Source organism: Lutra lutra, chromosome 3 (assembly GCF_902655055.1).
Source record: "Lutra lutra chromosome 3, mLutLut1.2, whole genome shotgun sequence".
Classification (NCBI taxonomy): Eukaryota; Metazoa; Chordata; class Mammalia; order Carnivora; family Mustelidae; genus Lutra; species Lutra lutra.
Window position 1 is genome coordinate 18238941 of NC_062280.1, and position 16269 is coordinate 18255209.

At 38.3% G+C, this 16269-nt stretch overlaps 1 protein-coding gene across 1 annotated transcript in view; it reads left to right on the top strand.

Moving 5' to 3' along the window:
* The window catches only part of ADAM23 (ADAM metallopeptidase domain 23), a 162943-nt gene that overhangs the window by 113607 nt on the left and 33067 nt on the right, over positions 1–16269 (top strand). The window contains exons 10-18 of the mRNA XM_047722557.1: positions 1150–1221; positions 3490–3653; positions 4585–4669; positions 5619–5709; positions 8181–8229; positions 10387–10486; positions 13995–14066; positions 14778–14867; positions 16182–16262. Coding sequence (XP_047578513.1) covers positions 1150–1221; positions 3490–3653; positions 4585–4669; positions 5619–5709; positions 8181–8229; positions 10387–10486; positions 13995–14066; positions 14778–14867; positions 16182–16262 — 804 coding nt within the window. The remainder of the gene's footprint in view (positions 1–1149; positions 1222–3489; positions 3654–4584; positions 4670–5618; positions 5710–8180; positions 8230–10386; positions 10487–13994; positions 14067–14777; positions 14868–16181; positions 16263–16269) is intronic.

Sequence of the window (16269 nt, forward strand, 5' to 3'; positions counted from 1 at the left end):
ATTATAGTAAATGTTATAAATGAAAAATGGTGATAAATTAGTGAATACTACCAATAACAGTACTGATTTATTGCACATCTGTCATGGGTTGTCAGTGTATAAAGTATCATAAAAAATAAATACCAGGTATGGAAGCATGAAGACATATAATCTTTGTTTTAAAAACATAGTACCAGGGGTAGAGAGAGAATGAAATGAAGGGAGCCTGACAAATTTATAGTGTGAAAGTGGGCAGAGGAGGAAAAAAAAGGATTTCATGGATTTCCAGTGTAAAACTGTTTTTAATCTTTATGAAAGATGTGTTATTTTAGAGATTATGATTTAAGACAGATTTTAAAGATTTATGGTGCAAATCTGGTTCAGTAGTTTTGAGTATGTTTTCCTTTTTCCTCAGTAGAGGGCATGATCCCCCTATGGTTTTCAATCAGTTTTCATATGTCCTCTCAAAGACATACTGTTCAGTATTCTTTGCTAAAATCGTAGCCCTCCAGATGTTGTTATGGAATTATTTTATTAATTTATTTTTATTTATTTCTTAAATAATCATAAATAACCATAAATAGTCTTAAAGTATCCATGCACTTCATTTTTACTTTGGTCCCTCCTTTGTTCTGACTTGGAACAGTTGAAAGGCAAAGGCTTTGTCTGGCCTCCTTGGAGGAGACATTCTTCTGAAAGAATATATGAATGTGTATAAGAAATGCAATCTATATCATGGCTAGTATCTAAAGTGTTGTCTAAGATATTTTCGTGATCTGTGTCTGGTCTTGAGTTTAAAGGGAGAAGCGTGTCCACTTGGGACTAAATATCTTGGCTAAGCCCCTTGTAAACTGTGAAGGTTGTTTCAGTGAACACAAGACGATTGCATTTGTAGACATTAAGACTGAGTGAACAACTCATTTCTCAGGTGTAAAATTTCTCACACAGATTTCTACAGGTTCTCTCCATACTTGGAACTGGTACAGGTGTTTTAGATGGAGTTTTGCTGCCTAATAAACACCACCATATCCAATATGGTGGACTTAGAATTGTCTATTTTTAATCCCCATATGTACTATTACTTTCTTTGAAATGTCTGCTTTTACTGATATGTGAAATTAACATTAAATAATGATTTGGCAGTGACTGGTTTATCCTTTCCCCCCCCAGTATAAGAAGTATCGTTCTTCTCATGCACACACCAATAACTTTGCAAAGTCCGTGGTCAACCTTGTGGATTCTGTAAGTATCCCAGTTTTCTTGAACGTACTTTTCCAAGATGGGATGGTTTATATTTCTTTGTTTACTTTTTACTTTAGTTCTTTCTTGGGCAAAAGTAAAAACACAATCCTTAAGCTCATCTGGCTAAGAAATTATAGAGTGTTCTGCTTCACGAAAAATAGTATTAACAGAGTTTTGAGGATGGTTGGGTCATTCTCGGTATCCAAAAGATGCATTAGTTTTGCTTCTAAGTGATGTCTAGACCTCTTTGTCACCTAAAAGGTGACAAAGGACAAAAACACTAGAGAAAATTAACTGTTAAAAAGAGCGTAAATTACACTTGATCTAGAGACTTTGTTACTGATGACCAATTGAGCTTATTGTCTTAAGTATAAGAGAGCTAATTGATTCAAGTGGAGTATGTTTTTTTAAGAACTGAGATTTATTTTCTTAGTAGTGAAGGCTTCAGATTTTATGTCTAGAGGACAATTAAGCACAGTCCCCCAAATAAAATTAATTTGAAAGAGTAAGTTCTATATCTCCTTACAAAGACTTCTAGCTCTATAAATCGTTCATACTGATATTTTTTTCTGTCTCATTTTTAAGCTACAGAGAATAATGGTTAAGATTTTCTTCCTGTTTCCTGATTTAGGTAGAATTACGTAGATGTGAACATTATTTGTTGTGTTCCAATGAATAGTTCAGTTTGGCTGGTCCTAGATTAAATACAGCACACTACTTTGTTTTCTAATGTAAAGTGCTATTTTGTTCAGTTAAGTCTATTTTTATCTGATATTTATGGTATGTTCCCTCTTAACTGGGAAAAAAACACAACTTTTTATGAATTGCCAACTGTCTAAATGATACTTATTTCCTCCAAAGAACTGCCTTCGAAATAGTCCCCAAACCTTTCATCATGTAAATACTCACAACATGTCATACCTGTAGGCACAGTTGAGTAAAGGTATAATACAGGCGAATGGGCAGAGTCTACCATATAGAGTTGGGACTGAAATTCTGAAAGCCAGTTTACACCTGGTTTATTAATCTTCTGTAATTTCAGCTCTTGTCAGCAGTCTTCTCAGAGGAGGCTATAAGTGAATATGGAAAAGAGAAGTTGCCAAAGCTGATGACTTGGTAACATCTCTGTGTTGGTCATTCTACCATGATTGAACAGAACCACCTCTTGCAAAGTGGAATTTTTATTTTGGGTTGTCATACAAGGTTCTGAAGCTGACCAACTAATTTTTAAAAGACATTACATTTAACTAGCTTGTTGTAAAATCATGATAGCCTCAGGTTGATTTAGGCATGATGATATTCCTTTTCTTCTGTGTGTTCAAAGATCACCCATTATTTTCTTTTTTTTTTTTTTTTTTAAAGATTTTATTTATTTATTTGACAGAGAGAAATCACAAGTAGGCAGAGAGGCAGGCAGAGAGAGAGAGGAGGAAGCAGGCTTCCTGCTGAGCAGAAAGCCCGATGTGGGGCTCGAACCCAGGACCTGGGATCATGACCTGAGCCGAAGGCAGCAGCTTAACCCACTGAGCCACCCAGGCGCCCCATCATCACCCATTATTTTCTTAATTAGCTTGAAAATAGGACAAAATGACAGCAGTCTTTGAAATTGCTTAATTGTGTGAATTGTTTAGCTCCTGGGCCAAAAATCAAGAAAGAGAACAGAAAAACACAGTTTAAATATAGGGAGTAAGGCCACCAGTGAGGGGGAAGTGGGTGATATGAATCTGCTTTTCCCTCTTTTGGCCCAGATCTAGGATTTCCTCCCAGTGTTCTTTTACGTGTCATGGCAGAGGGCCTCCAAGGACAAGCCAGCCTTGTTCCTGGGCACTGGTGCAAGGATTTGGTGATCTGTTTCAATCCTCCAGGACTGACTGGTGGTACTGCACTTACTCAGAGCCAATAGGTCACGCTCAAGCCACTCTTTGGGAGTGGTTTTACTGAACCCTGCTTGGAATTTATGTCCAGACTGTAGAATCTTGACATCCCTACTGTCCATCCCCTAGTGAGATGCCTGGCCAATGAATGTGCTGATTTGGGATTAAAATAGTCTTGTAGGAGATGCTGAATTTTGTGATTGTGTTTTCTTTCTTTTTTTATCTTTATTTTTTTCTTGGAAATGAGAAAGTTAAGAACATTCTTTATGATGAGCTAATTGTGGCCTCATGTTCTCCTCTCACCTTCCCTCCTGTCCTTCCACTGATTCTGAATCACTGATTGTGCATGTTTGACCCAGTGTTTTCCTCCTGCACCTGTCCTGTGTACCCTCAGATTTACAAGGAGCAGCTCAATACCAGGGTTGTCCTGGTCGCAGTAGAGACCTGGACTGAGAAAGATCATATCGAGATCACCACCAACCCTGTGCAGATGCTCCATGAGTTCTCCAAATACCGGCAGCGTATGAAACAGCACGCCGATGCCGTGCACCTCATCTCGTACGTACCTGCAGTCTTTAGGTTGACATTGATCTTTATCCCCTTACTGTATCTGTTAAGTTATACATCAGTGTATGGATCTTGAATTGATTCCTCACACTGGTTATATAAGTAGCAGGGAGGTAAGTTGTCGGGTGCTGGCATGGTGGTTCCATGGTCGTAAGATTTACTTTCGGAGCACGTTCTTACTTTAACACTTTCCATCCTCCAGGTCAACTCATGATTCAAGGTGGCTGCTGGTGCATCAGCCTTTATTACAGGCACCAGGAATACAGGCAGGGAAGATTGCAAAAGAGCTCTCTTTCCAGCTGAGTCAGGTCTTTTAAAGCAGATTTCCTGAAAGCATGCACATATCCATTTTACCAACGAATCATTTGCTCGTAGTCACATGCCACACAGAGCTGCAAGAGAGTCCAGGAAATACAGTCTTTGGAAGTGAGCCATTGGAAAAAAATTGAGATTTTTATCAGTGAGGAAAGGGATGACCATACTGTCTTTCGATAGATTAGGTGGTTTCCTTCTCCATTCATGGCAAAGCTATTTTCAGACACTCGTCCGTGTTCTGTCCTGGAATCAGACCCATCAGATTCTTCCTTCCTTGCCTCTCACCTTAATTCTTTACTTCCTTGTCTCTTAGTCAATAATCAGCAATGTATAATAATTTAGAAATTTATCGTAATTTATAATAATCAGCCAGTGCTTAGTAGGTGCTCAATTAATGTTTGCTCAACTGAGATTTCTTCACATAACATAAATTTAAAGGTATTTGTGACAACATAAACCTAAAGGTATTTAAAATATAATTTTCAATTTCTTGAGGGAGAATGACTTTGGAGTGTTCAGTGTAGAAGAGTGAGTAGGCATGTCTTGGGAGGGTGTATATGATGGTCATTACATTGGTTCCTGAGAGCACTTCTTTTTTTTTCTTTAGGCGTATGACATTCCACTATAAGAGAAGCAGTCTGAGTTACTTTGGAGGTGTCTGTTCTCGCACAAGGGGAGTTGGTGTGAATGAGGTAAATTTGATCAATTTTCTTAAAGTAGAGCTTTATCTTTGCATCTGACCTCTTTCTTCCCTGTGGCCTAGTTTCCATCCCTCTTAGGCTTGTTTAAAATGACAATGACATAAGAATAAGGTATGAGTGATTTATATTAGTAATTGGAACCCAAAGTGGTCTTTGGTGTTAGAAGAGAGGTATTGCTTCATTTCATAATTATGGCTTTTCATGTTTATCAGGCAAATGCATGCCAAAGATTGGTCCAGATATTTTTTTCACTTCTGTGGATAAATTTTTATAAACTTACTATTCCTTTCCTGATAATTTTAAGCTATAATGCTCTCCTATGCATGTTAGATTTAACTCCATTAAATCAAAGAGTTTATGATTATGTTTAATCAGTATTATTGTTTTCTCTCTATGTAAATTTTCCATCTTTATGCCTTCTACCTATCCCTCTGTAGAATTCATTGAAACAAATATTTCCTTAGTCTCTTTGTTTGGATTCTAGTACCTTCATTTATATCAAGGAAATCCTTACACCAGCTGGCAACAGCACCCAAAAAGCCAAACCAACTGTATCTAAACCCTGATCAATGCCAGAATATATTATACCAGCTAATCCCAAAAGCCAACATTCAGTCGAGACCTTTCTTGGCATACTTGTAGTAAGTTGAGTTTATTCTTGGTTTGGTATGAGTTGAATCAGGGCATAGCCTTTTATGGCTTATATTTTATGTTTCCATGTGAGAGCATCAAGTTCTGAGAGACGTCACATAGGAAGAGAGGCTTTCTGCTTCTTGGGCCCAGTTGCAAGGAAGAAGTGATAAGGAGCATATGCCATCTTTTGATGCTGTGAGGCTCTACTTAGGGAACTGAGATGATATGTGGTGATGATTAAGAAATAATAACTAGCTTTGTGCACTCTCTCAAATGTCTCCCACACACTTTCAACTCTGAAAAACAGTATGGTCTTCCAATGGCAGTGGCACAAGTATTATCGCAGAGCCTGGCTCAAAACCTTGGAATCCAATGGGAACCTTCTAGCAGAAAGCCAAGTATGTACATTGACCTTCTTACTCACTTTCATGTGCCATTCTGTCTGTATAGTGCATGTCCAGTCAATAATAAATAAATAATTTTTATTCCTAAGTCATTAGAGCTTAATTGTAGTGTACCTCCTTCCTCTTCAAAAAGGTGATCAAATGAGCAACTGCAGGTAATTCCCAATCTGTTTGGGTTGTAGATATTCTCCTTCGAAATTCATAAAATCGTACTCGCTTTCTCAGAACAGGAGCAGCTCTTTCTCACATTGCGGAGTGTTGGGGTTTAAGGGAGAGGGTGAACCGTCACCCTCTGTGTTCTAAGCAGTGGAGTGTAGACACTAGGTGTCAAAAAAGTTCCATTGGGAGTCAATAATGATGCAGCTGAATACTGTTATGCTGAAAAGAAATAAAAAAAAATAATAATGCAGCTGGATCAGGAAATAGCTTAGATCCGGTGTCAAAGAGGACCTCCAACTCTAATTAAACTTTCCCACCTACCTACCTTGGAACTCACCCACATGGTCCCATCAGGAAGTTTCAAGAAGAAGGCTCCCCTATAGGCAGCCCTGCTTTGAGGGTCCTTTAAGCCTGGAAACAGGGGGTAGAGGATACCCCTCTCATGGGCAGGTCATGCCAAGGGGAAATCCAAACAGGGCCACAAGTGGGGCCCCGTCCAGTGGGGAAACTCAGCCAGTGAGTGCTCATGGCACTTTCTTCATTAATCAGAGGACAGGAAGATGGAAAGACAGGGCTGAGCTTCCAGTGGCAAAGTATCCAAAGCCCACAATAGTTTTAGGAATCCATGAAAAATTTCAATTTCTTTAAAAATCAGAATAAAATCCAACCTGGATTATATTTCTCTTTAGACCAACAAAGTAGTAAAATACAATTTCTGATACATTTCTTGTGGCATGGGGCAAAAGTGCCTAGGACCCAAAAAAGTCATAATGGGATGCCGTGGAAGGAAGGACCAAGGTATTCCCTCAAATTATTCTCTTAAGTGGAAGTCTGCTCCCCTCTGTGAAAATATCAGATGCTAAAAGTAAAGGTCTCCCTGCCCACCTCAGCTCCCCAAGGAAGAAAAGGACAAAAACCTACTATAACATTATCCTACATTTATTTTATACCTTTTTGATGACTATCAAATAATTATTATTAATGCATAGTGTTAGGGAAATTTGAAACAAAATATGTATCCGGGGCTTCTTGATTCCCTTTATGGGTATATTAAGTCATCACTTGATGTGTATATTAAGTCTGGTGGCATTTAGCAAATATCCACAAACTTTCATTTATTAGAATCTTGCTCAGAGTATCTGCTTTCCAAGGAATCACATAGTACACATTAAAGGAGGTGTTTTGTGTTTCATCAGCTGGGATAGATGTCCTTAAAATCAGAAGGGAGTAGGGCCAGGTTTATGACCTCCTTTGGGAACCCTGGAGCCTGGAAGAGGCCAGCGCTGGGGTCAGCTGGGAGATGTTATGGAGTTGGGTGAGGGGATGCGGTGAGAAGTAGGGGTTTAGGACCAATGCCTGGAGTAGGTCCTTCCTAAAATGTTTCATTCCTTTGTGACTTGTTTGTTTAGGTGGATAGTTCTTTAGTTCTGAACTTTGACTTTTAAAAAATCTATCTGGAAGCCTTTCTTTGAAAATATCTTTGTCTATGATAGAAAAGAGAATAGGAAAAAAAAAAAGTAAATGAAAAGAACAGCCCATTGCAGTATCAGTATGTCAGTCTCTGGGCATCTCGGTTGAGTTCGTGATTGTTGTTTAGTTTCAGTGACAATTTACACTTATATTTTAGAACGCTCTCTTTTCCTAAACCTTTGAGCGTAGTGTTCTGCAAATCTTGGCCAAACCTCGCTTTGAATCTAGCAAGTGAATTCTCTCCTGTAACTTCCAATGTGCTCTGTTGGGGGAGGTTTCAGAAATGATTCACGACATGTGTGCAGTAGAGCTTGACCGCTCACAGAGCGCGTGCTGGCGCTCATCTTGTGTGAGCCCTCGAACCACTCTGGGCGATAGGCAGAGAGGCTGTTCTCCATTTTCAAGGTGGAAACACTAAAACCCAAGAAATACTAGGTCACTTGCCTACAGGACTTGCCTATGAGGGAGACCTTGACCTAGAACTCAGGGAGACCTTGGTCTAGAACTCAGGCTTTTCATTTCCAGACCAGGCTACTTTTCATTAAACATTAGAACTAGGAACTCAGTTGAGTTTTCTGAGTTACAAAAAGGAAGAGAGTGACAGTTTTATATCTTGCCAGCTGTTGTCTTAGGAAATAACCTATACTTTTGGAAGGGATGTAAAGAAATATTAATTGAATGGAAATAGATTTTGTTTGGTGAGATTTCACATTCTGTATCTACATGACATGGAATTGGTAATAAGGACTTATCTCAAAAGTGGAAATGCAAATTAAAGATGTGACTTTTGTTGTTTTTCTTTTCTTCTGTTGCTTTTTATTATTTCATTGGACTAGAATGTGACTGCACAGAATCCTGGGGTGGCTGCATCATGGAGGAAACAGGGTAAATTTTCATTATACATGCATTTGATTTATGCCTTTCACTGACATTGCCACATGTAAGTGCTACACAGTCTCTCGGGTACTGGTCTTTTAGGCTCAGCACTCAGTATAAGTTCAATCATAAATTTTCTGACATTTTAAAAATGAAAGGACTGATTCACCTTATATTTTAATTTTTCATTTAAAGTTGTTGATAACAGTAAAGTATAATAACAACTTCTATTTCTATTAACCTTTAGAAGAAGCCCATTATTAAATGCTTCTAAGTTTAGTAGAGGCATTGATTTTTTTAGTGCACTTAGAATACAAGCTCATTGTCTGTCTGAAGCAGTCGTGAAAATCAATTTCTTCATCAATTTATATTTTAAGGAACTCACAAATAGACATATTTGGTGTAGTAAAAATGGTACCATACTGCTTATATAATCGATAGAGCTTTTTTCTTATTGAGACAGAATTATTGTGTCTAAAATAGGTATCATCTATTGATAGACATTTGAACATTTTCGCACCTATCTCCTCTCTTCTTGTGAGGATAATTTGAGAACTAGAGTCATGCCTGGGAGGGGCTGGGAGCCAGGGCCTGGAAACATTGCCTCCCCCCTCCCCCCACCCCCAGCCTGGCTCCTGCCCCCGTGGGAGCCACTAATCCAAGGCTCCCAAGCTAGAGCCCACTCCTACTAGATGGAAGACATTGTTTCACCCGTGTCTGTCCTTCTTCTTCTGCCCATGCCAGAGATCTGCTCAATATATTGCCCATTTCTGGTCCTCCCCTTCTCCTGAGGCCAGAGGCCCTGACCAACTTGTACAGAGTCCCTTCTTTACGTTCCCACCAGGAGTCGGGCTCATGGGGAAAAGAGGAGTGTGAAAATGAGGATTTGCAGAGATAGTCAACAGTTCTGCCTGCTGCTTTAGAACATATGTTTCTAGAAATGCAGTTTAAACCTGAAGCTGTTAACTTTCATGCTCCCCTTACTGTTCTGCCATAGTTTAGTAAAATTATGGCTTAAACAGCATTTTTGAGGACTACTATAGGAACATTTATAATGTTGCTTCTATAAAGAGGCACTTTCTGTCTTCTAAACTCCTAATTTCTAAATGAATTTTCGGACTGGCCACCCGGAGGATAGAAAAAAAAAAAAACACCACAACTAAAGTTAATATATATATTTTCTTGAGTACACATTTCTACATAGTCCCTTTAAGGGATCACTGTCAACAATGGCATAATTTTTTCCTACTTACATATACTACCCTCATGCATCAGGATACAAAAAACTTTTGGATTGCCTCCTAAAATCAGTAGCCTGTTACTCTCAAATCAAGTACTATGAAAAATATGCCCGAAGAATCAGTGTGTAGGACTCAGCCTTAATCATGTGTATAATATTTCCCTATATACTGACATAGAGATAGTAATTGGATTAATTAAATCACAAAAAGGCTCATATCATATTCCTAAGTCATGAATATATTTGACGTTGTGCCTGAAAAGCTATAACCTAATTCTAATTCAGAAGGAGCTTACCCGCATTCTGTTTTTACTAAGTGTATATGTGCTAAAAACGTGTATACATATATACGTATATATATATTCATGTATGAAGTTGTGTGTGTGTATATATAATATATATATATATAGTGTGTGTGTGTGTGTAAAGGAAATACTTTACGATTTCCTTGTTTGCCTCATTGGTGTTGCTGCAATCTGCATTATGTAATCTTTACTAGAGTGTCACAATTCCTTCCTCCAAAGTAAAAACTAATAGGTTCCTTTGCATCTTTTATTCAGGACAGAGGCAAAAAAAAAAGTGCTTGCTTTACTGAGAGAGAGCAAGTAAAAATGACCACACTTTAAAATATAGCCTAGGTGGCGAAGTTTTGTGATAAGCTTTCCAAAACTCTTCTAAGCCCAGGCATAGAAGGGCTTGGCTGCTGAGGAAGTTATAACCTGGCTCCCAATCTGTGGTTTTCTTTGACTATCTATTTTTACAAATTCTACCACACATACTTATTTGGCAGTTTGAACATAAATGAACCTGTGCGGAATCGTCTAGATCCAGAGTGAACATGTTGCTCTAATTTCACGGGTTCTAATTTCTTCTCTGATGACTGCTTTTGGTAAATTATTTACATAATTGATTCTTTATTTTCTCAGGGTGTCCCATTCCCGAAAGTTCTCAAAGTGCAGCATTTTGGAATATAGAGACTTTTTACAGAGAGGAGGGGGAGCCTGTCTTTTCAACAGGCCAACAAAGGTTAGTAACTCAGGAAGTGTAATTATTTCTTTAATTTTTTTTTTTCTTCTAAGAAATTTGTTTAATGTACATAATATTCATGAAAGCAATATAGCCTTAGAAATCATATACACCTCAGATCTTCTCACAATCATCAGTCACAAATCTCTTATGGGAAAAGATTGAAAAGCCGTGTTTGCATTTTTCTCAGTGGGAAATGTTGAAAAGTAGCTTCTGCCTTAATAAAACGAGATGCAAATATCTTTTTATATGTCTTTACATATCTTTTTACAGTGGAACACTGAAAATGCCAGATACTTGTCTTGGAAAACAGGTCTTTTGGGGGAGGAGGGGATTTGTCAGTCTGATTAGTATTTAGTCATAAAAGCCATTATCATATGAAATCTGATCCTGTGTAAATGAGTGACAAAACCATAGTTTTGCTGCTGTGAGTCTCTGATTTTTCAGTGCTAGTTGTACCCCTCCCACTTTATCCTCCAAACAAAGAAACAAACATACTTCAATCAAAATATCTTTGAAATTTACATGTTAGGATTTTCAACCCGCTGCTTAGAGATTGTGTGTTAGATTAACATATATCGCTTTAACCTGTTTCTCTGACGAAAACTCCAATTTCCATTGACATTCTCTCAAAGAATACAACTAGTTCCTTGGCTTTTTTTCTTTTCTTTTTGAGTGGTCTATTCTCCTATCTAGGATATCTAGATATTAGATGTAGATATAGATATAGATATACATATAGATATAGGAAATACCCACAGAAGCTAGCCAAAAGATGGCCCAAAGTATTTATGGATCGCATAAATACATATGCATATTTATTATTTATTATATATAGTCTCTTTATGTGGGAAGGTCCATGGTATCAACTGTCATTTCATCAAAATTCATATATGCATTGTCACAATCCTTATCCATTAATTCCTTAACTCAAAAAGCTCTGAAAATTGGAAGTCTTTTTTATGAGTTTGCAGAAAACACATTAGGCAGTAAAACTTCTCTTGGACTAAAAACATTTATTACCCCTCATAGTGTAAATAGTCGTAAGTATTGCTGCAGAAATATAAATGTTTGTGATTATAGGGTATGCACCAGGCCCCTCAGGACTATTACATAGAACATGCATCATACTTTTCTACAATCTAGCAAAGCCAGAATTTTCAAACTCACTGGCTACAAAGCATTTTTTTTTTTTAAGATTTTATTTATTTGACACAGAGAGATCACAAGTAGGCAGAGAGAGAGAGAGAGGGAGGAGGAAGTAGGCTCCTCGCCTAGCAGAGAGCCCAATACGGGACTCGATCCCAGGACCCTGAGATCATGACCTGAGCTGAAGGCAGAGGCTTAACCCACTGAGCCACCCAGGCAGCCCTACAAAGCTTTTGCATAAGGCACTGTGGACCTCTAGTAACATATTTGGAAATGAATCATTCAACAGGCATAAAAGCAGGATTGCTGCTAATTAGCAGACGGTATAGAAATTCTAACATTGCACATTTCATGTTTCTTTTGAAAATACTACTTCGTAAGTCAAATATAGTCCCTTTGCTATACAAAATGTGTAATGCTTTATAAATTGAGAGAGTAATGAAATCATGTTAACCTTAAGGAAAAATAATCACTGACTAATGTGTATAAATGACAGAATAATTTACTCCTATTCTCATAATTAAGTGATACTTCTGTAGTCGGGGGATGTTAGTTGGATGCCTGATATCTGTATAAATTCTCAGTGAGTCTGCAGAAAAAGAAACAGGAATTGTAAAGTGACCTTGCAACCATTAAATTCAGCTGTCTGCCTTTCATGGCACTGACCCTCAGAACAGAAATCTGAAAACTTCCAAGTGTTCAAAATGGGGGAAAGGAGTAGTAGTGAATTGATGGGAGCTGCTGGCATTAACGAGTTGAAGTGTACACGACTCATCTCACCTGCCTCGGGTCTCACCAGCCAGTTAGAAGTATTTTGCCTGAGAGCACAGCAGTGAGTCCTAAGGTTTCTAGTGTGTGTGTGGAAGGATCCATCATTAGATTTCTGAAACTGCCTGTCAGTAGAAAGAAAACTATTCAGGTAACTTGAAAACTAAATAAAAATAATGATACATCTTCAATTTTAAAAGTTAGTAAATACGGATTTTTTTTTAAGCTACGTGGTAGAAGGATTTTTTAAAAGCCCCTGTGTATTCCAGTGGAATAATGTGTATGTATGTATCAAAGAACTGACTTTTTTTTTCTAAGTGCTTTTAGTCAATGAATGTGCGCATGTGTGACTCACATGTTATTTTCCACATTATCTGCATGCCTCTTTTCTGTGCTGTGGGATCCTTCCCACCTGCTATGTTTTCCACCCAGTTTGTGATCAAGGCCTGCTGCTGGTTGGAAGAAGGCTCCTAAGAGAGAGATCCAACAGTTGGTTCCCCGGAGGCCTGAAGGAAGTGCTAGCCATGTTCCAGTCCGAGCTTCCCCTTTCCATTTTGTCCTTCCTGCTGATAAAATACCACAGAGATTAGGACTGTTGATTTCACTCATTGGACTTTCCTGTGGAGGAGTCTCACCCAAGTACCCTGGAGAACTTTCTTGTTTTGAATAAGAGTTTTTCTTTCCTGGAAGTGGAAGGAGAATCGGGTCTTTCTTAGATGGCCTCGGTGGAAGGCAACCCTTCCTTGGGGTGTCTAGAGGAGGAGTCTTTCTTGCCCTCTCATATTCCTTTCTTTGAGCATTTGGATTGGAATGTGCCCTTCCAGTCTTCATGCAAGTGTAATGGGCATGCAGAGGGAGATCTTGCCCCAGCTGAGGGAAAAAAGAACTGTTTCTCATAAATGCTCAGCAGCCTCCACAATTGGCTACAAGATAGGTTGTCTGGCAGGGAAGTTCATAGCACTAGTGGAGTGCATTATTCTAGAAATTCGACTCCTCCAGTGTTCCAGGAATGATTGAAAGATTTCTATACCTCCGTGAATATGTCTGCACATTTATTTAGTATACTTTAGACAGGACAGATTTCTTTTCAATGAGAATGATGGGCATGGATTTCCAACGGCACCTCTTCTACGCTTATTTGCATTTCCTTGATGGTATTCATTACATGTGGCTGTGACTGAAACATTTTATCTGTTTGACAGTTTTTATGTTTTCTCAGCTGCCTGGAGATAAGTCAGTAAATTAGGTATCGGTGAGTCTTAGCATCGCATCTGAGCTCCATTAGCAAATGTAATAAATGATCTATTCCTTTTGATAGCTCATTTCCATTAATAAGTAATTCTAATGGTAGAGGTCATCTCTGGAGCCCACCTCCAGAGAATCCTCCAAGAAATACTACCCATATGATTATTCGAAGTGTTATTAATAAGTGAACAGTGTTACCACACAGACATCATTTGTAAGATGCTGTTAACAACAGATCACAGAAAAATTGCACATGATTACAGGACCATGTAGGTAGCCCTATTTGCGTGTTGATTTTCTGTGATAAATTAAAATGTTTTTCCTTTCTCTTCCTAATCTCTTTTAGCTATTTGAGCCCACAGAATGTGGAAATGGATATGTGGAGGCTGGAGAGGAATGTGACTGCGGTTTACACGTGGTAGGTATAAGAGATCCTTCCCGCCTTTATAGCAAGAATAGCTATAAGAATAGCAACAAGTCTACAGGGTCCTCCTCTGGGGTCTTACTGTCTGTCTTTCTCATCTCTCTCATCAATGCTTAATCCCAGCTCAGACATGTTAGAATTCATCATGTCCTTATGATCTAGTTTGAAAAAAAAACCTAATGGGTTCTTCTAATCACATCTCCTGCCTCTTAAAAATTCATAGTTCATATTCATCCCATTCAACTATTATCAAATCACAAAATAGTCTTTCTGTGGTGTGTATTATTTTTGTCTTTATGAAACTAGATAGAGTTTGGGAGCCCCTGCCTGGCTCAGTCAGTAGAGCACATGACTCGTGATTCTGGGTTTATGAGTCCAAGCCCCATGTTGGGTGTAGAAATTACTTAAAAATAAAATATTTTAAACAAGAGTCTTAAGAGTGTATTGGAACTAACTGAAGGTGAGGTGCCTGCTAAGAAGTAAGCTTACTTTTTGGTAGGGAAGCCCTTTCACAGAAGATCATACTTGGCTGAAAAATATGGCAGGAGGGAATATTATCATTGTTTAAAGTGATGACTTCCTGAAATATTTGCTTGTTATTGTTTAAGTCTCCTCATGTGGATTATACGTACGTCCCGTGTGGAGAGTGGGATGAAAGACCAGCCTGTAAGCTTTCTCACTTACTCACGCGAATGTTCCCTCTAGGAATGCTATGGCTTGTGCTGTAAGAAGTGCTCGCTCTCCAACGGGGCCCACTGCAGCGACGGGCCATGCTGCAACAGTACCTCATGTCTCGTGAGTCCCCCGACACTTCCCTCTTGTTGGCTAAATCTCTCACAGTGTACACAGAGCATTTGTAGAGCTTGCCAGACATTTGCTGATTGGCCTGTGCTTTCACAATTTTGTAGAATCAGTAAAGCTACCTAAATTCTGTGGGTCAAACCCTTTACCTTTACCAGGATGCACTATCAACTATCCTATCCTTCAGCTCCCCCTTAAGAAAATATACGTAAACTCCTTCCAAAATAAACATTGAGAGTTGTCCTGCTAAGGTAGGTAAAAACTACATTAAATGACTGAATAAATGGTTGAATAGAAGAGGGACAATTCCTGCGGTCTTTTTAATAATATGACCTACTTATAACATTTTTCTTTACATTTCCTGCTATGTATCTGTACATTTATTTGGGGCCTAATTTACTTTGGACCATGAACCTCAAACCTAGTGCTCACAGTTTTTATGTTTGATTTTTAAAATCCCCTATAAAGGCAAGAAAGCTACATAAAGAAGTAATCTACGTGTGTATATTTATATGCGTATATATACAGCTTATGTGTGTATGGACATGGTTTGCTTTCATCAGTAGAACCTCCAGTCAACTCTTGAGAAGTCGTTTTTTAAATCTTCCTTTTTCTCATTTACAAAACCTCTAGTATTCCTTATAACCATAATGTTATATTATTTTATCCTTATAACCATAAAGTTACATTATTTTATTATTTTATTCTGTACCAAGAGGTATTAGGCATTATGGTACTTTAAGAAATTCTAGATTTGTTGCCTTATGCTTCCCCCCTCCCCAGATTATAAATTGCTTGACATCAATGATCTCTTTCCTTCATCTTTCACCCATTCCCTCAGTGTGACTGGTGTCACTGGTGTCATATGAATTCTCTGAAATTTGATTGTATGTATTTAGCTAAAGCACAGTTAAGATCCAAGCTAATAGGGACAATTAGTGAAGGTTGGGTGTATCTATCAATCTTCAGAGAGATCTTAAATGTTTATATTTTAGTGATTTGCTCTTTTGTTTTAAACCATACTGCTCTGTCTTCTTTATAGAATTGCTGTTACCTTGTTTTCCAAAAGTAATACTCTGAGACCATGGGTTTTAACATCTGAACATTTAATGCCTTGGTTAATGACTCATATTTACTACAGAGAATGGTATCTGGGCCTTGACTCTATTCTGCAAGCATCTTGCTAATTCATAAAAAGAGTGTGCTAATGGCTTTGGGATAGTATCTGAATTATTGGTGAATATAACAATGCTAGGTATTTGAAATACTAATTAACAGTAGCTCCTAATACTGAATTTTGATGTGTAGTTTCAGCCACGAGGGTATGAATGTCGGGATGCTGTCAACGGGTGTGATATTACTGAATATTGTACTGGAGACTCTGGCCAGGTATGAC